This window comes from Hyperolius riggenbachi, chromosome 2, assembly GCF_040937935.1.
Source record: "Hyperolius riggenbachi isolate aHypRig1 chromosome 2, aHypRig1.pri, whole genome shotgun sequence".
Lineage (NCBI taxonomy): Eukaryota > Metazoa > Chordata > Amphibia > Anura > Hyperoliidae > Hyperolius > Hyperolius riggenbachi.
This window is the reverse complement of record NC_090647.1, coordinates 442,679,705-442,700,561: the sequence shown is the minus strand read 5'-3', so window position 1 is coordinate 442,700,561 and position 20,857 is coordinate 442,679,705. Positions and strand designations below refer to the sequence as shown.

The following is a 20,857-nucleotide window of genomic DNA, read 5'->3' as shown; positions in this document are numbered from 1 at the left end:
ACACACGCCGGACTTTAGGCAACGACGGGTCCGTCGTTGCCTCCCGCTGGGTGGGCGTGCCAGCGACAGTCCGGCGTGTGTACGCTCTGTCGTCAGACTGATACGGCTGTTTCTGAGCGATCCGCCGGGCAGATCGCTCAGAAACAGCCGTATCAGTCTGACGACAGAGCGTCCACACGCCGGACTGTCGCTGGCACGCCCACCCAGCGGGAGGCAACGACGGACCCGTCGTTGCCTAAAGTCCGGCGTGTGTACGGACCTTTATAGTCCAAAAAAAACCAGTATATTCGATGCTACCAAAATATCCCAAGCAGATAAGGCACTCAAGCTTAAACTTGGAAACTGTACACTACAGCCATTATTCAATTCAATCTGTTTAACATAATGTTACAGCACTCTGCAATTGAAAAGTGCCAAAAAGTAGGAGAAAAGGTACTGCCAAAATGATAATTTTCTTGCTTGCAGGTGGCTTAAAAAGCATTTTATTGATAAGGTGTAAAAATATCTATGTTTGAATTGAATAAGGGCCTACATGTTTTGAAGTTCTACCCCTTCATCAGGTGTACAGGTTATTATCATTCCTGGCTGGCAAAGACCAGAAGCAGAACCTTTGTGCACATATTAGATGACAGCAATACACTTATAGAAAAGAAAGAAAACAAATATATAAAATAATATAACCATTTGTTACCAACTAAAAATAAACAGTGCTAGCTCTGAGATACTGTATGTAGTCTCCTTATTCAAACAGTTACAGATGAAAGCTGAACAGCCAGAAAACAGGATACAACACACACCTTCTCATTAAATGCATTGTAACAGATACAATGCATAATTTATAAATTCACAATTTACTGGGCACAAAACAATGGGCCTGATTTACCAACATCTTCAGCAGTTTTTCTAGGGAAATGTTTAGAGATAAAACAAACCTAGAATTATTATTTTTTTTTCAACAATCCAGGCTATTTGGTGGGAAAAATGCACTCCTCATTGGGGTCATGTATAAATATTGTGGCGGTTAAAAGTTTAGTAAAGGAGCAATTGTATGATAACAGACTTATGCAGGCTCCTGCAGAGAAATGCTTCTGTTAATATTCTCAGACTGTCCTGGTTATATTAATGAAGATATTGCTGCATACAACTGCAATCACTCTACCACTGCTTCACAGGGCTGTCAAGCAGCCTCAAAGGCCTCAACTTAAAGGTTACCTGAAGTGACGCGTGCTATGAGCTAAACCTATATGTACAGTTCCAGTCCTACTTAGACTAGGCTGTGTTCCTGGCGCCATAGTTCTCGGCCTTGTGAACCTTTCCCCAAATCTGGAAATGGTTCTAAAATTCGAAGCAGCAGATAAATGCATCGGAGTGACAAATAACAGATCACTTCACTAAGCCAATAAAATTCACGCTTATTTTGAAAAACTGAACTTTTTTCATATTAAAATTGGCGTTTGCAAATTTACATATACGTTTTTACCACACCTAATGAAAGTCAGTGGGGATTTCCATGTGATGTGCAAATTCATGCTGCGAGTAGTACTTTTTTTTGCGCATGTGAAATCAAAATTTAGCGAATTTAAGCAGAAGTGCGATTCTCCATTGACTTTCATGAGATGTGTGTTGATATGGTCAAAACTTTAAAGGTACATTTTATCCTTTAAATATAACATCTTTATGTTATATTTAAAGGTTAAAATGTACCTTTAAAGTTTTGACCATATCAAAGGAAACTTAGAAGTACAACTATAGACAATTGTTTATCTCATCGATTATATTTCTGGTTTGCTTTAAACGTTTTTATGATAATTACCTTTTAAGTTTAATTTTTTATACACACATCATACATAAACAACTATACATAGTTATATATACAACTCTTGATCTATTTAGCATCAACACCTCTTCTAAACTTTCAGCGCAATTTATTATTATTATTAAAATCTACCTTTAATTTCAGTTCAGTAAAATGGACTTGTGATGTGAAGAACACAGGAAATATATTTGGACTGATGTTTGCTTTTAATGAACTCTATAAAGTAATTTTGACTACCTTGTTCTTGTTTAATCCGTTCCCTCTCTGCGTAGGCAGAAGCTGCCGAGTTTATCCTACTAATCCACCTGTGAAAAGATTAATACAAACAAAAGATAGCACGACCGGACACATAAGCATTTAATAAATTCAAAAACCATTTTCTACATAAGCAAATTGCTGACATCAGTGCAAGCGTGTTACTCCCGAGACAGGTAATGGAGTACTGAAGCAGCAAAATAAGTGCCGCTGTTCATCTCAGTTGTTGGGCTTTAGACGCTACACTGAATTGAATGGAATGCCTGAGCCAAAGCGTGGAACAACTCATCACTGAGATGAATGGGGCTGCATCATGCTCTGTTCTGAAGCCTTTCTGCTGATAATATTCAGCCTGCAGATCTCTTAATCTTGGCACATGATCATTTCAGTGCAGATCCCCTTATCAACTGCAGCAAAGCACTTACTTGAGTATTTAGGGGCTTGGCTACATAGTGTAGATTAAAATGAAAGCAGCATTAATTTGTAGGTAGCTTTTTTGGGGGGTGGAGATAAGGGTTAGACATTGGTGGGACAATTAAAGTGAACCAAATAAAGTGCCTAACTGTGTAAAGAGCCAAGGGTTGAGTACTCAAATATTGGCTCTTTACACAGTGAGGCACTTGATTTGATCTGAGGAAGTTGGCAGGGACCCAAGAAATGCGTTGCCGGTGCTAGTAAAGTTCATTCTTATATGTATTTGTCTTCAATGAGGTAAGCCACCTCAAACTTTATTTTATTGTTTTTAATTCATTTTATCATTTTCTGGGTGCCTTTCCTTCCTGTTTGTGCATTGTATACCCACCAGGCTCAGGGTAGGGGATAGTCTTGGACCCTGTGTATGGGCCCCTAGGGCTTTTTTCTTGAAAAGTGCAGCCATCTCCAGCTAGCCTGGACCCCTAAGTGGAGTCGGGTTTATTGATCTCCACCTGCCTGTAGTGGTTGGTTGCCCCTTTGCAACCTCCCTTTGTGAGTACCCACTGTTTATATTGTTTTGCTTCTCCTATCATTTGTGACGTACTGCACCATTTGGGCTCCCAGGGTCTCTGTGATTTTTCATTCCAGGGTGACTGTTCACCCTTCACTTTGTCTATCATGCTAGGTTGTCCTGGGGCAGAGGGAAGGTTACCCATCTAATGAAGTCAGAAAGGACTTTGATTTCATACAGTTAAAGGACAACTATTGCAAAACATTGTAGAGTGTTTAATACATGAAAACACAGGTAAAAAGTACATTTTTCCAAGAGTAAAATGAGCCAAAAATTACTTATCTCCTATGTTGCTGTCACTTACAGCAGGTAGTAGAACTCTGACATATCTGACAGGTTAGTTAACAGAAGTTGCTCATTCCAATTGCCACAATAGTGTGTACATGCAAAGGTAGGCTGACCAGCATCTTTGTGTAGAGCCTTTTCAGGGAGAGCTTTTTTGAAGAATAAAATTAAATACTGAGAATCCCTCATGTTCAAGGCTGTACATAAAAAGAAAGGAGGTGAGCAGGGTTGACTATACTTGTTGTGAGGGTAGAAAGAACTTAGAGTCTTATGAAGTCCGGGGAATAGATGGTGGTCACAATCCTTAAATCATTTTGGGGATGGTTGGACACGAGAGTAAATGCTGGCCACTTTTGTTATTGGTGTTGCGAATGATTACACTGGCAGAATGTTATGGGAGAGAAATGGATGGCTGAACCAACATTGGGGAAAGAGGGTGGCCACAGTTGCTGGGAGAGGGACATTATGGGGGTCTGCATTTGCAGTTTTCCACACAGTGGATTATATATATATATATATATATATATATATATATATATATATATATATATATATATATATATATATAGTTTATATTAGTGTTCCTCAACACAAATGTAACAGTTTCATGTTCAATTTGAGTTTGTCTGTATTTATTTTGCTTTTTTTTGTTACGTGCTCCCAGCAGGTCCACAAAGATTAGGAACTGCAGCTTGTGAGGTTAAAAAAAAAAAAAGATCTCAGTCTCTGCAACGCCTCAATATCAACGCCCAAAGTAGAAGAGCAGACAGCAGCAGGGTGTCATCACCGGAAAGGAATCTGATGCTACTGGCCAATACGCCTTGCTTAAAATCTCTTTTCCTGCCAACCTGTTTTCATAGCTGAAAACGTAGTAGAAACACAGATTACCGGTATGTTTATACTAGATTTATTGCTTACTTTTGACTTGAGTTTCCCTACAAGATGCAAGTATCATGTTTTATACGGTGCTTGAGAGTTAAGTTTGTGGATAACAACATATAAATGCATGTTAACCTTTGACATTTTCTGAAATGTAGGACATGACTAAATATAGGAGAAAAGCCAAACGTGGTTGAATTATACAGAAATCTACATCAGAAATAAATGAGTAGAGGAACGTATATATGACTTTTAGACTGACACGTTCAAAGTCACATCTGTTGATTTACACATGGCTTAGCTGTTATATTACTAGCGGTGATCAGTTTATTCCATGGGCTTTGCTGAACCTAATGAGCAACCTTCTATGAATTTGCAAGTCATTCCCAGACTGTGTGAAGGAACAGCGATATCAACTGGTCAGATATTTTGGCAGGTCTGACCTCTGTCATAAGACAGCCTTTGGCAGTTGTAGCGAACAGCTAGCGGGATCTTATTACAGGTCATATCCAGGTGATAAACCCTATGTGCAGATCTGTGCATAAGAAACAAAGCAAGGTCATCCAAAGTTCACGTCAATGCCGAGCTCATCTGCTGCAGAAGCATTGTGGAGAAACGACAAGTAAGGAAATGATAGAAATAATTGACAACTGGAACTTGGCATACATCTGTGTTACTGAGAACAAGAGGCAAAAATAAAGACTTGCCAGAGAGGGAAGCGATCTATAGCCTATTAAAGGGTATCTGTTATTTCATGAGACTGTATAGAAGAAGAGCAGGGAAGGCTAGCTATACGTTTTAATAAAAAAAATTGACAAAGGTCTCATTGGCCACAATTTACTAAGCTCATGCTGGTGATAAGTAAAGTGAAAACTTATCACTATACATCAATCAGTATTGTAAGCGTTAATTCACAAAAGAAATGCACCTTATTAACACATAGCGATAGGTTTTCACATAGAGGCCTATATGCAATTAACCTTTTCACCTGAGTTATCTCCTAGGAGATAATTTTTTGACTTCTTTTTAAAATAACTTTTCAGCACTTCATAATTGAAAAAGTATTAAAAAGTAGGTGAAAAAGTACTATCAAAATTATTCTTAGTATTTTCCCGCTTGCTGGTGGCTTAAAAGGAATTTTATTGGCAAGATGTGAAAATATCACCTAGTAGAAAACTCAAGAGAAAAAGTTAATTGCATATGGGCCAGAGTGCCATCTTATCACTCCAGTCCTTAAGTTATCACCTCTGTAGTTATTCTTAAATGCAGTAGATAGGGAGAGGAGGAGCACATACATGCAGGCAGGATGTAGCTCCACCCCTCGTTGCCTGCTCTGTTGAGAAGTTTATAGCTAACCTGCAGGAGGATCCTGTGTATGGCAGCAAGGGAAGTTGTCATCACTTGCATTTCTCTCTGTGAATTAACATCCTGTCTTTAAGTTTAGAATTCTGCCCTTTTCTTAAGGAGTGAAACCTTAGCTTTAGACATCACTCCGTAACTTAAATGTACATGAGACAAGGGGGGGCAGGGGGTTGTTAGAAAAAATTATACATACCTGGAGCTTCCTTTACCTCCCCCAGGCTGATCCTTCCCTCACCGTCCTCCTGTGCCATCTGGATCCTCCACAATTCGCCCGAGAAAGTTCTTTAGTCGAGGCCAGTCCGTGCGGGTGCATTTTGGCCGCAGAATGCTTCCGGTAACAGGTGTGTGCACGCGGCCGTGCCACGCAAGCACAGTACGCCCCGGACCCAGGTGGCACAGGAGTATGGCGAAGGAGTGATCAGCCTGGAGGGGTTCCAAGGTAAGTATATACTTTTTTTTTTTTTTATATCCCCTTCCTCCCGTTTCAGGTTCCCTTTAAGGACACAATCCTTATTTTAAGGTTTGCCTGAGGTAAATTGTTTAGTGAATACTAAATTACTTATCACCATGGTGATAACAGTCAAATCAGCTCAGAATCATTATTAAAGACAGGAGATAAGCTTAGTGAATTGTGGCCATTGTCTTTTAGAATTGCTTTTGGCTTGAGTCCCTGTAAAGTCTTTATTCAACACAATAAAGGTATGTACTTTTCTTATCTGTGAGGATAAAGCCATCGCTTATAAACATACTGCCATGGTAAATTCTAAGACGTTAAGCAGTGAGAGCATTCAGTGGCATTCTGAAATTTGAAATGGCAGTTAATGATATTCTTCATCACCTCCTTCACGGCACATTCCCTATTAAATTACAAGTGTGCCTTTAAAAACAAATGGCATCACAAAGGGTGGCAATACAACTGCATGGAGTTAATGAAAATCTCAGTTTCTTACAGAACACTCGAGGCGAAAATAAACTAATTAAATAAACAACTGTATTTATCTTCTTTCTCCTAAAAATTACTTTTTAAGATATTTTCCCAAGTTTTATTTTATGTTTAAATCTACTTTTTAAGTTTTAACTGTTTTATTATTTTTGCTCAAAGACACAAGTCCGCCAGAGGTAAAATCTATTAACTATTGACCTTTTTATCTCTTTCCTGCTCTTAGAAGCAATTTTCTGCTAAGAAAGTGTTTTATAGTTGGAATTTCTTATCAGTGAGGGTCACACTGTAGTCACTTCCTGTCTGAGTCAGGACTGAGTCAGCCACTTACATACATGATATTTAACTCTTTCATGCAGAGAAAGGAAAAAAAAGGAACAAAGCATAGTTTTTTGTGTGCTAGGCACTTTACATACCCATGTCTATCTCATGTCACCTCAGGTATCCTTTAAAAGTTTCAACTGCATTTTATTGAGCTAGCACAAGATCAATATGCATAGAGAGAATGATATAACAGTGCAGCATGTACAATTCAGTGTTGCAAATAAAAACTTGTATGAAAAGTAGAACATGGATACCACAGCGCACATCACAACAGGACTTGTGCCTACCGGTAAGGCTCTATGAGATTCAGAGCTTTCCCTCTACATATAGGTGAGTAGGCTGAAGCAAGTTTCCTCACTTCAAGTTTGCTTTAAAGTGGACCTGAACTCATACACGGGACACAAGGAAAACACAGAGTAATCCACCATGTTTGTGTTCAGAGCGAAAAACATGTCCAATACCCCCTCAGCTGCAAGTAATCACATTGTAATTTGATTTCTCAGATGCATCAGCACAGGAATCTCGGCAGCTTCAGCTAATTTCTAAACACAGGATGGTAACCCGTTGTCTGCTTCCATGAAAGCAGGAAGTAGACACATTATAGATTTATTGCAGGAGTTCCGTCAGCTGTAACAAAGAAATGCTTTTCTTTAAAGGGAACCTAAACCGAGAAGGATATGGATTTTTCCTTTTAAAATAATACCAGTTTCCTGACTCTCCTGCTTATCCTGTTACTAATACTTTTAGCCAGAGCTGCATGCTTGTTTCAGGTGTGATTCAGCCACTACTTCAGCCAAAGAGATCAGCAGGACTGCCGTATATGCAAACACATTCATTGCATCAAACCTATCAATGCATTAGGAGCACACATCCTGACGTCTCCTGGGACAGACAGTGCATCTTACCAATCGCACAAGGGAGCTAACGTTATGTGTCCATGTGCACCATGCACATACACCAGCATAAGCTGTGTGCATGCTGACAAACACATACAGGGGAAGGAGGGAGTGCACTGAATTAGACCCTAGCCACATGGACACATAACGTTAGCTCCCTTGTGCGATTGGTAAGATGCACTGTCTGTCCCAGGAGAGGACGTCAGGATGTGTGCTCCTAATGCATTGATAGGTTTGATGCAATTAATGTGTTTGCACTATGCATGTTACAGGGCCAGAGTTAGGACACCTATGTTTACCTGGGTACTTCTGCGCAGTATAGGTGACTAAGCATAAGAATGCATTCTTCTGTGAACTAAAACCCCGGCTTTTAACTTAGCTGTAGGGATAACAGTTGTGCCTGGATGACTGAATCTGTGAATGCATTTGTTTGAACATTTGCATGCGAGAGTGCGAAGGGTTAATAGATTTTTTCTGTTTTCTAGCCACACCCCCTTCAGCACCTCCCTTTCCTTAATAACTTATTTAGTGTACATTATAACATGGACGTCAGTTGCTGCAATATTGTACAACCCGGTGCAAAATCGTGTGTGTCGTCTGATGAAATGTTCCCAACTTTGATTGTTATGATGTTACATCACAAGGCTAATTACTTGCTGAGAAGGGAGAATTAGACAGGCTGTTCTCTATAAACACACACAGGGGGAACATAGGTTTTTTTTTTTAAGTTTTCCTCGTCTCCTATGCAAGAGTTTAGGTCCGCTTTAAGGAAAGCATCCCCACCATCATATTCTCTAATAAAGAAGACCAAGGCTGTCTAATTCTGGCCCGTGTGTGAGCCTCATCTGCTGGTAAAATGAAGGAAATGCACCCTCTCTGACAACACTTTAGTTTAAAATGGACTCGAACTAAAAACTAATTGACCATCTGTGCACAACAATAAGCATTACATTTTAAATGAAATCCAATATTATATATATATATATATATATATATATATATATATATATATATATATATATATATATATATATATATATATATATATATATATATATGTGTGTATATGTATGTGTATGTGTATGTGTATGTGTGTATGTGTATGTGTGTATGTGTATGTGTATGTGTATGTGTGTATGTATATGTGTATGTGTATGTGTATGTGTGTATGTATATGTGTATATGTGTATGTATATGTGTATATGTGTATGTATATGTGTATGTATATGTGTATATGTGTATGTATATGTGTATATGTGTATGTATATGTGTATATGTGTATGTATATGTGTATATGTATATGTGTAGATGTATATGTGTATATGTATATGTATATGTGTATATGTATATGTGTATATGTATATGTGTATATGTATATGTGTATATGTATATGTGTATATGTATATGTGTATGTGTATGTGTATGTGTATGTGTATGTGTATATGTGTATATGTGTATATGTGTATGTGTGTATGTGTATATGTATATGTGTATATGTGTATGTATGTATGTATGTATGTATGTATGTATGTATGTATGTATGTATGTATGTGTATATATATATATATATATATATATATATATATATATATATATATATATATATATATATATATATATATATATTTTTTTTTTTTTTTTTTTTTTCCACCAGTGTTTAACTACTTATCATAGGTCAAACTACTTATTTAACTTTCCTGCTGAGTGGACAGCTATCATCTGCTTAATTGTAGAAATGTATGCTTTGTTAAATGGTTGCCCAAGAAAGATTTTTCAGATCTGCACTTTCAGTTGTGGAAGACATAAAAACGAAATGGCAGAACAAACACATTGCCTGTGTGTTATGGCTCTATTACACATTACTGTGATCATAAGACTCCCTGCAGCAACATTTCTCTGTTGTATTACCAAGATCTCATACACCTGCGGCAAATGACAGCCTTACCTAGATCATACATGAGCAGCAGGAACTTAAATTGCTGTCAAGTATGGGTTTTAACTACAGCCTAAGCTTGGTTTTCATAAAGGCTCTAGCCAAAGCAAGGAGTACGCTTGTGGTTGGTCTGACTTCTCTTGCACACAGAAAAAGTGATAACATCAAATTAAATTGGCTCATGATCATTCTGAGGCCTACTGTGAATCCAAATCTAGCTATCACCTTTTGACTCAGTGCCGGATGTTTCAGGTATTAATCTTCATTAACACTTTATATTTTTCTCAGTCGAAATGATCATTCCTGTTTATTTCAGATGGAAATCAAGTGTGTACAAGTGTCCCCTAATATTGCTGGCTTTCCCCTCAGAAGATCTAGATCAGGGGTCTCAAACTTGCGGCCCTCGATACAATATTTTGTGGCCCTTGCCGGCAAAAGCTTCCTTATAGTTCGCTTCAGTGCTCCCAAGTAATCCGCCGCATCCCTGCCGCTAAACGAGGGCTGCAGAGCCCCCAAATCGCCCGGGGGGCAATCCGCCGGCATTTCCTGGAAGGGGCAGAGCTTTCAGCTTCAGCTCTGCCCCTCCTGACGTCAAACGCCGCACGGATCGCCGCCTCTCCCCGCCCCTCTCTGTGAAGGAAGAGTGAGAGGGGCGGGCAGAGGCGGCGATGCGCCGCGATTGTGAAATTCCTTATGCGGCCCAGCTTCATCCTGACTTTGTCTCCTGCGGCCCCCAGGTAAATGGAGTATGAGACCCCTGATCTAGATGAATAGTTCTACCTGCCTGATCTCCATTGTTCCTGCTACAGCAGCAGGTTGCAGCTCGAGCATCCTCCAACTTTCCAGTTTGCCCAAAAACTGTTGCTTAAAAATAATCCCTAATTGTTTTGGGTGGCTGAAGATTGCATGTGCATTGGAAGTGCTGTTTTTGTGGCTTAATTTATAGATGACGTAATGACTCTTTTCCAGCATCAATCAAGAACCAGTCAAAAAATAAACTGGCTCCATGAAGCAGACTTCATTTTCAAATACATCTCACAGGTGTCTGATCTGATTGAGATTTGGGGAATTCAGGTGCCAAGGAAAATAGGTTTTATCAGACCCAGACCTTATCTTTCATTGCGCCAGTGCTCAGTTCTGATGCACACATGCCCCTTGGGCTTTCTGATTTGTCTGCAGCAATACAGCCCTGTACACAGCTAGCTATAATGCCTTGTGCTTTCTGACAACTTTCCCTCATGGTTAGCCGTTTTTCATCAGTTTATGCAATAGGAGCTATTCTGTGGAATCAGACAAGATAAATACATCACTGAGCCACAAGTACACATGACTCCATCACCAGTTCTCTGGTTACCTTTCTTGGACTACTTTTGCAGGTAGAAACCACTGTACTCAGAATGCCCCACAAGGTTTAATATTTTGGAGACCCTTTGACCCAGGTGTCTAGGAGGCGCCACAATTAAGCCTTGGCAAAATCACTCACATCTTCACCCTTGGTGATTGCAACACACTACCGTCAAGAGCTGATAGTTCACTATCCCTATATACCCCGCCTCTTGACAATCCCATTGTTATGAGACAAGAAATACTATTCACTTGCTTTGCCAGTGAATTGAACACATTATTCATCCTATTCCAGAAGTACAGAGCCAGGCACCAGTACTGCACAAATATCAAGACCTTAATGGGAATCCTCAGGGAAGCATACAGCAACAGAAACTGGGAGTGACAAAATACAGCCTTTCACAGGTCTTCCCACTTCATCAGAAGCCGCCAGTGTCTGTTGCTGTGTGTTTCCCTGAGGATTACTGTTAAAGTCTGGACATTTCTGTAGTACTGATGTCTGGCTCTACACTTCTGGAATTGGGTGAACTGAGGAATAATTTTCTGTTGAACACAGTCCATACGTAAAGGTCCTCCAAGTGAGAGTTTGCCAGTAGCATTGAGTGCCAGCTGTCTTTGTATCTTTTGACTTATTGGATTTTTTATTATTATTATTATTGATGGTCGGTACATATGGCTGGCATGCCTCACTTTCCATACTGCCATTGTACTTTGTCATAATACATAAATAAACCTTACAGTGCTGGAAATCTGTCAATATATCCCACAACTAAAAATATGTAACATAAAATACTATTTGCTAGAGGAAAATAAAACAACCAATTATCATTAGGTCATCTCTGTATGCCAAGGGATTTTAGGAAATACAACTGCAGATTAATATCTGGAGGGGAAAAGAAAACATCTCAACTTTTTTTTTTTTTTTTTTGGATGAGCATTGATGATTGGGTTTACCACAATAAACTCAGTTTACATGCTTGGAAACGCGAAGGAAAATGTTAGTATTGCTGCAAGGAAGCAGAATCTGAAATTCTTGGAGATTTCAGAAAATAATCTCGAGCTTGAAACTAAAATAGAAGTTGTCCTTACCATTTTTTTTTATTAACTCGTTGCAAAGTTTCATTTTGAATAGTGGAGATGCAATAATAATTGGGAAACATAATGACCGGAAAGAACTGATGATGTCCTACAGAGATTATGGCCCTCAATCAATTTACATTTTATTCTTCATTTTTTTCCTAGGAGATAATTTATCTTCTGTCTAATACATTTTCAGCACTCTGCAATTGAAAAAGTACCAAAAAGTAGTTACATACTGTAAGTAATGTCAAAATTATTCTGAGGATTTTCTTGCTTGCTGGTGTTTTAAAAGGTATTTTATTGCTAAGGTGTGAAAATATAACCTTGGAGAAAACTTAGGAGAAAAAGTGAATTGAACAGAGCCTTATGGCCCTTATTCAATTCACTTTTTCTCCTAAGTTTTCTCCAAGGATATATTTTCACACCTTATCAATAAAATGCCCTTTAAACCACCAGTAAGCAAGAAAATACTCAATTTTGGCAGTACTTTTTCCACTTACTTTTTAGTACTTTTTTAATTGCATAGTGCTGGAAATGTATTTAAAACAGAAGATTAATTAAACTTATCTCCTAGGAGAAAACTTAGGAAAAAAAGTGAATTGAAAATATGTTGTAATACCTCAACAAAAAAATGTACCCAACAAAAAACTATTCAACCTGAAAGATTTTCATGCCATTTGCAAGTGTGTGACTACTTACAAAACAAAATAAAGCACTAAATCAAAAGCTAGTGTCTACACTGTATATTCTGAAATAAAGTACTCTGTATGCTATTTACATGTCATTCTCAATGTATACCACTGAAAACTAATTGTAGAACATGGAGATGCATTGGGACAATTTTTTTGAATCGGTTTCTAGCTCAAGTTCACGTTATCACTTTAAGTTAGAGGAATGACCATCAGGGTGCACCAGAGCTCAACCAGTGCTACTGCAGCATGTGTCAAAAATAAAGAACTGACTGAGGAGCAGAACACTATCCTGTCATGTTTATGTTGTGCTCAGAGTGGCTATAAAACTTTACAAGCAACAACCCTGAAAATCTGGATAAGATATTCCGGAAAACAAGCAACACCATATAAAAGCTATACTCCACAAAATGTCATTCTTAAAGTTGACATTTCAATGCTGACACATAATTTACTAAACTTATCATCAAATAAGAGATTATTTTGCTTAGTTTAGCTACACTTCTCAGGTTATAGCATTCTGCCATTGTTTAGGTATGAGGGTTTTGTAGGAACAGCATATACTTAACACATGCAAACATCGAACAACTACTTAAAGTGGACCTGAAATATGATGATAAAAAAAAAAAAAAGACTCACTTACCTGGGGCTTCCGCCAGCCCCCTGCAGCCTCCCTGAACGATCCTCCAGTCCCTCGTAGTTGCTCCGATTCTTGACTGCCGACTTACAAGTCGACGGCCACTGCGCGTGTCCTCATTCATGCTCCAGAAGCGTCCTGTGCAGGGCAGTGTGAGAAAAACTCATACTGCGTCTTTGCAGGACAATCCCGGGCAGGGCTGGTTCTCTCTTGAAGCAAGGTGAAACATTTGCAACAGGGGCAGAGATTACAGGAGAAGCATGTTTGTGGTGAAGAGGACATTATTGGGGGAAAGCAGCTTGTTGTGCTGTGTGAGGAGTCTGATGATGAGTGAGGAGGGGGGAGGCAGGAGAGCAGCAGTGTTTCATTTAACTTGCCCAGCAGTAGAGAGGAGGTGGCACTGCTGTCCTGACCTGGAGGAATGAAGTGATTGAGGGTGAGCAGTTTGTTTGTCACAGACTCACAGCCAGCCAGTATGCTATGGTGTTGAGCTGCAGCATGTCATGTGAGAACATTAAATAAAGCAAAGTAAATTGTCGGGTGCTGTGCGATCATTCCAAATTGGGGGGGGGGGGGGCATCCTCACAAGTTTGCATCAGGTAGCAAAAATTCTAGAACCGGCCCTGCTCCCGGTGAGAGGAACACGAAGGAGGAAGTGCTCGGCCAAGGCCGCACAGGCACAGAGGACGTCTACTTGCAGTCAAGAAACTGAGGTGCGGCGGGGGACCGGAGAATTATTCAGAGGGGGCTGGCAGAAGCTCCAGGTAAGTGAACGTTTTTTTTTCTCATCATATTTCAGTTTGCTTTAAAGTTGTGGAGAACTTGTTTCTTCTCTGTTGCTAATTTATAAAATATCCCCATATCTAGACAGTAGTCAATTGGCAGTTTGACTAAAAAAAAATATTGTGTTTCACAGAGAAGTTTACTTTATATGGTGAAAGGTGTACTGTACACCACCCCGGATAGGCCAACTTTTTGACACCAAAGTTTTGGGTGTCTAGTAAGGAAGTGTGTGTTGAGGATGGTCCATTGACCTATCTGCGGGGTGATATCGCATGTGACGTGTGCGGAGGCCAGAAGGTAATGTATGTTGGAGCGTGCTGCAGAAGGTATACCATAACCATTGAAGGGCTACAGAGGTGCAGTATATGCACAGAAAAGACTACACCTGGAGCATTTAAAAAAGGGCACAAGATGCCATTTGCCGCCGCAATTTGCATAGTAGGTGCCCTCTTCAATAGGACGCTGGGGTTAGGCACCGACAAGGGGTGTTAAAGTGTACCGAAGGCAACATGTGGCATGATGAGCTAAGCATGTGTATTTAAATTGTAAAACATAATAACCAGGCAGTTGTACTTGTTTTATTTTGCTGCCTGAAAGTTTGTTTTAGGTATGGAAGTGACTGCTTCTGTCTTGTCGAGAACATAGTAAACATCACTGATAAGCAAATTACAGCCATAAAAGTTTTCAGGCAGAATTCAACTTCTGAGAGCAGGAGGAGATAGAAAAAGGTCAATAGTTCATGTATTTTCATTTAGGGACACATAATAGGCTGCCACTGAGCAGAGACAACAAAACATTCAATCTACTTTGTAAATGTTTAATAAAACCATGGGATATGGATCTATACAAATGTCAGCCAGCATCCCTACTCATTTGCACACTATTCTGGGATCGGGCTGAGCAACTGCAAGTCAGTAAACGCTTTTGAAAATCTAGACAAATCTAGACAATCTGCCCCCCTTTAGGCCGTTGGCTCCCTCGCCGACCTCCTAGGATGCCTTGATCCTCTGTTAGCTATCCGGCTAAATCTTCCAGTAGCTGCCAGTCGGCGACATACTGCCAGTGATTGGAAGGATATCGGAGGAGCCAACAGCCTGAAGAGGGCCAGAGAAAGCCCCAGCTATGTATAAATGCTTTTGTTTTCCGTCACAAAATTAGCACTTTGTGTGAATGCAAAACATTGATTTAAAACCAAAACTGAATACATCATTCCACAACTCCACAACACGGTCTTCAACACACTGCAGTTTCTATCTGGTTAAAAGTATGTCTGTTTGTGCTGTATGAGTGCATACAATGTAGTGTACAATCTGTGCTACTAAAGTCACAGTCTAACATACAGCAATATTGATTTTTGACACATGAAATTTAATTAAGACCCGCCAGCGCCTCTCGGTGTTTGAACAAATGTCTGTTTTTGCGAGAAATGCTTTCGGTTGGTTAATCACAGACCCCGAATGCAGCCTGGCAGATGTCGCTCTACACCCATAGGCACATCGTTATATTTGTATTGTTATGCCTTCCTCTGTGTACATCAAGTCTGTTAGACAATGTGGTTTCTTTGTGCAAAAGTCAATACCACAAATAAATGAAAGGAAATCAGAGGAATGGAAGCTGCGGGGTAGCTGCAAGAATTTTAATGCGTTAAATGCGATATCCTTTATACTGAACAGCACTATTCCTCAGCAGCAATTTTCAAACATTTCCTTGCCATTTCGGTGAATGATTATCCTATCTAGGCAACTGGAATAAAAATAAGCCAGCATAAAATTAGCAGCTTGTTCTATTTGTGTGCTGCACATATCAATGAATATTTACCATTTAAAGTGGACCTCCAGGGTTAAAGCAGGATTGTTTGCCATAAAATCAAATTCCGTTTACCCACTGTTCTGTGGTCATTATGTAGCCTACAACCTGACCCTGCATTGGAAGTATTCCAATATAATCATAAATGTTTCTGCTGTAATAAATCTCTCAGTCATCCTGGCTCTATTTGGAACTTTGCCAAGGAGAGGGAAGCTTGTTATCTCCCTTCACACATTCCTGCTCTTTACTTATTAGCAGAGGGCAGTGCAGTGTGACAGGAGGCTGAGAAGGGAAAAACGCGTGTATCAAAAAAGGGTGCCTGGAAAAAAAGGGCGCGGGGTGTAGCCGAAATTGTAAGTTTTAATGCTAAACCATATTTTTCGTTTAGGTTGTAAACGAAAATTTAGTGCTAAATAGGTTAAATAAACGGAAATAAAATGGCAAAATACCGTCTATAACAACAAACGAATTTTGAAATGAAACGTCAAATAGCGTCTATAACAAAAACAATATTTACACTTGTATGAAGCATAGCAATGCAATGGTAGATTTTACAGATATTTTACTGCAATTATAATGAACTGTAGGCTCACACAGATCTCACCCTATTCCTAACCCCAAGACCCCCTTCTTTGTTTAAATATACATAATTTAATAAATTGCATATATTACATATATTGTGCTGTAACTATACCTAACCTTACTCTTACACAGAGCCCTCCCTGTACCTATCCCTAACCCCTAGACCCCCCCTGGTGGTGCCTAACCCTAACCACCTCCCTGGTGGTGTATATTGTACTGTAACTATACCTAACCCTACTGTCACACAGAACCCTCCCTGTACCCATCTCTAACCCCTAGACCCCCCTGGTGGTGCTTAACCCTAACCCCCCCCCCCCCCCTGGTGGTGTATATTGTACTGTAACTATACCTAACCCTACTGTCACACAGAACCCTCCCTGTACCTATCTCTAACCCCTAGACCCCCCTGGTGGTGCCTAACCCTAACCACCCCCCTGGTGGTGCCTAACCACCCCCCTGGTGGTACCTAACCCTAACCACCCCCCTGGTGGTGCCTAACCCTAACCACCCCCCTGGTGGTGCCTAACCCTAACCACCCCCCTGGTGGTGCCTAACCCTAACCACCCCCCTGGTGGTGCCTAACCCTAACCACCCCCCTGGTGGTGCCTAACCCTAACCACCCCCCTGGTGGTGCCTAACCCTAACCACCCCCCTGGTGGTGCCTAACCCTAACCACCCCCCTGGTGGTGCCTAACCCTTAGACCCCCCTAGTGGTGCCTAAACCTAACCACCCCCTGGTGGTGCCTAACCCTTAGACCCCCCTAGTGGTGCCTAAACCTAACCACCCCCTGGTGGTGCCTAACCCTAACCACCCCCCTGGTGGTGCCTAACCCTAACCACCCCCATGGTGGTGCCTAAACCTAACCACCCCCATGGTGGTGCCTAACCCTAACCACCCCCCTGGTGGTGCCTAAACCTAAACACCCCCTGGTGGTGCCTAAATCTAACCACCCCCCTGGTGGTGCCTAAACCTAACCACCCCCATGGTGGTGCCTAAACCTAACCACCCCCATGGTGGTGCCTAACCCTAACCACCCCCCTGGTGGTGCCTAAACCTAACCACCCCCCTGGTGGTGCCTAACCCTAACCACGCCCCTGGTGGTGCCTAACCCTAACCACCCCCCTGGTGGTGCCTAACCCTAACCACCCCCCTGGTGGTGCCTAACCCTAACCACCCCCCTGGTGGTGCCTAAACCTAACCACCCCCATGGTGGTGCCTAAACCTAACCACCCCCATGGTGGTGCCTAACCCTAACCACCCCCAGGGTGGTGCCTAAACCTAAACACCCCCTGGTGGTGCCTAAATCTAACCACCCCCCTGGTGGTGCCTAAACCTAACCACCCCCATGGTGGTGCCTAAACCTAACCACCCCCATGGTGGTGCCTAACCCTAACCACCCCCCTGGTGGTGCCTAAACCTAACCACCCCCCTGGTGGTGCCTAAACCTAAACAACCCCTGGTGGTGCCTAAATCTAACCACCCCCCTGGTGATGCCTAAACCTAACCACCCCCTGGTGGTGCCTAAACCTAAGCACCCCCCTTAGTGGTGCCTAACCCTAAATCTCCCCTGGTGATGCCTAACCCTAACCATCCACCTGGTGGTGTATATTGCACTGTAACTATACCTAACCCTCCCTGTACCTATCCCTAACCCCTAGACCCCCCTGGTAATGCCTAAACCTAACCATCCCAACCGCACAAACACCCTACACACATATAAACAATAATATATTTAGCCCTTAAAATACTTCACTACAAATAACATGAATAAAATAATTTATATATTTGTAACCACCCCCCTGGTGATGCCTAAACCTAACCACCCCCTGGTGGTGCCTAAACCTAAGCACCCCCCTTAGTGGTGCCTAACCCTAAATCTCCCCTGGTGATGCCTAACCCTAACCATCCACCTGGTGGTGTATATTGCACTGTAACTATACCTAACCCTCCCTGTACCTATCCCTAACCCCTAGACCCCCCTGGTAATGCCTAAACCTAACCATCCCAACCGCACAAACACCCTACACACATATAAACAATAATATATTTAGCCCTTAAAATACTTCACTACAAATAACATGAATAAAATAATTTATATATTTGTAACCACCCCCCTGGTGATGCCTAAACCTAACCACCCCCTGGTGGTGCCTAAACCTAAGCACCCCCCTTAGTGGTGCCTAACCCTAGACCCCCCTCGGTGGTGCCTAACCCTAACCACCCCCTGGTTGCGTATATTATACTGTAACTTTAACCTAACCCTCCCTGTACCTATCCCTAACCCCTAGACCCCCCTGGTAATGCCTAAACCTAACCATCCCAACCGCACAAACACCCTACACACATATAAACAATAATATATTTAGCCCTTAAAATACTTCACTACAAATAACATGAATAAAATAATTTATATATTTGTAATAGAATAAATAGCCTTAAAATAGCCTTAAAATCACGTATACATTAATATTATAAATAGAGAAAAAGTATATATAAATATATACAATTCAATAGATAGCCTTACAATCAAGTACGCATTAGAAATCTTAAAATAACAGTAATATTAAAAGCGATATTTTAGTAACTATAATCAACGCATAAGTATAAAAACAAAGTTAATACCAAAAGCGATGTATTTCTAATACAATAAGGTTGAAAACAGTATTTAAGATTATACATATGAAAAACAAAATTTTTAAATGATTAAAGAAGTGTAAACAAAAATTTAGTTGTTATACTTTTGTAAGCGAAATTTTAAAACGAAAAAATAAGTAAAAACTGCTATAAGCGAAATTTTAAAACGAAAAATAAGTATAACACAAAGTCAAAACGAACTTGTAAACGATATTTGTTATAACCCTTATTCTGTAAACGAAAATTTTTGTTAACACGATCCCTGTAACCGCTATTTCTCGGGCGCCCTTTTTTCCTGTCGGGCGTCGAATAGCCGATATTTTGCATTGCAGTCTATGGCGGCGCCCTTTTTGTCCACTATCCCTGTGCGCCCTTTTTTACTAGCACTAGGAGAAACACCTCACCCATCTGCAGAAGGTATAGCAATGCAATCTATGCTGTGCTCACATGTGTTTTTAAAGCAAGCTAGATATGAGGGTGCAGTTTATAGGAAAAAAAAAAAAAAAGTGTAAGAGCTTTTCTAAGCGCTTTGTGATTTTAAAAGCTCTTGTTAATGTTATCCTATTTGTGTGTTCACACAGGAGTGATGTGATTTTGTGAAAACCCCCATAGCATTGCTTTAGCAAGAGCTTTTCAAAATCACTAGCGCTTAAAAAGCTCTTGAAGTGTGAACAGGCCCACCCCTAAGGGAGGAAATTACATCAGGATTAGAGTTGGGCCGAACGGTTCGCCTGCGAACGGTTCCACGCGAACTTCGGTGGTTCGCGTTCGCGTCCCGCAGGCGAACCTTTGCGGAAGTTCGGTTCGCCCCATAATGCACATGGAGGGTCAACTTTGACCCTCTACATCACAGTCAGCAGGCCCAGTGTAGCCAATTAGGCTACACTAGCCCCTGGAGCCCCACCCCCCCTTATATAAGGCAGGCAGCGGCGGCCATTACGGTCACTCGTGTGCTGCCTGCGTTAGTGAGAGTAGGGCGAGCTGCTGCAGACTGTCTCTCAGGGAAAGATTAGTTAGGCTTAACTTGTTCCTGTCTGGCTGCATACCTGTTCTGTGAACCCACCACTGCATACCTGTGCTGTGAACCCACCACTGCATACCTGTGCTGTGAACCCACCACTGCATACCTGTGCTGTGAACCCACCACTGCATACCTGTGCTGTGAACCCACCACTGCATACCTGTGCTGTGAACCCACCACTGCATACCTGTGCTGTGAACCCACCACTGCATACCTGTTCTGTTCAGTGGACCCGCCACTGTATACCTGTTCAGTGAACCCACCACTGCATACCTGTGCTGTGAACCCACCACTGCATACCTGTTCAGTGAACCTGCCACTGCATACCTGTTCTGTTCAGTGGACCCGCCACTGTATACCTGTTCAGTGAACCCGCCACTGCATACCTGTTCTGTGAACCCGCCACTGTATACCTGTTCTGTTTAGTGAACCCGCCACTGCATACCTGTTCTGTTCAGTGGACCCGCCACTGTATACCTGTTGTGTTCAGTGAACCCGCCACTGCATACCTGTTCTGTTCAGTGAACAGTTTGGTGTGTCAGTGTGAAGCAGTACCTTAATTACACTACCTGATTGATGTATACACATGCAAGATGTTTTAAAGC

The 20,857-nt window shown here is 41.2% G+C and overlaps 1 protein-coding gene across 7 annotated transcripts in view; it reads right to left on the bottom strand.

The window, feature by feature from the left end:
• Nucleotides 1-20,857, bottom strand: part of CNKSR2 (connector enhancer of kinase suppressor of Ras 2) — a 496,515-nt gene that overhangs the window by 88,206 nt on the left and 387,452 nt on the right. For all 7 annotated transcript variants that reach the window (XM_068270009.1, XM_068270010.1, XM_068270012.1 and 4 more), the window contains one exon: nt 2,054-2,121. In XM_068270009.1, coding sequence (XP_068126110.1) covers nt 2,054-2,121 — 68 coding nt within the window. The remainder of the gene's footprint in view (nt 1-2,053; nt 2,122-20,857) is intronic.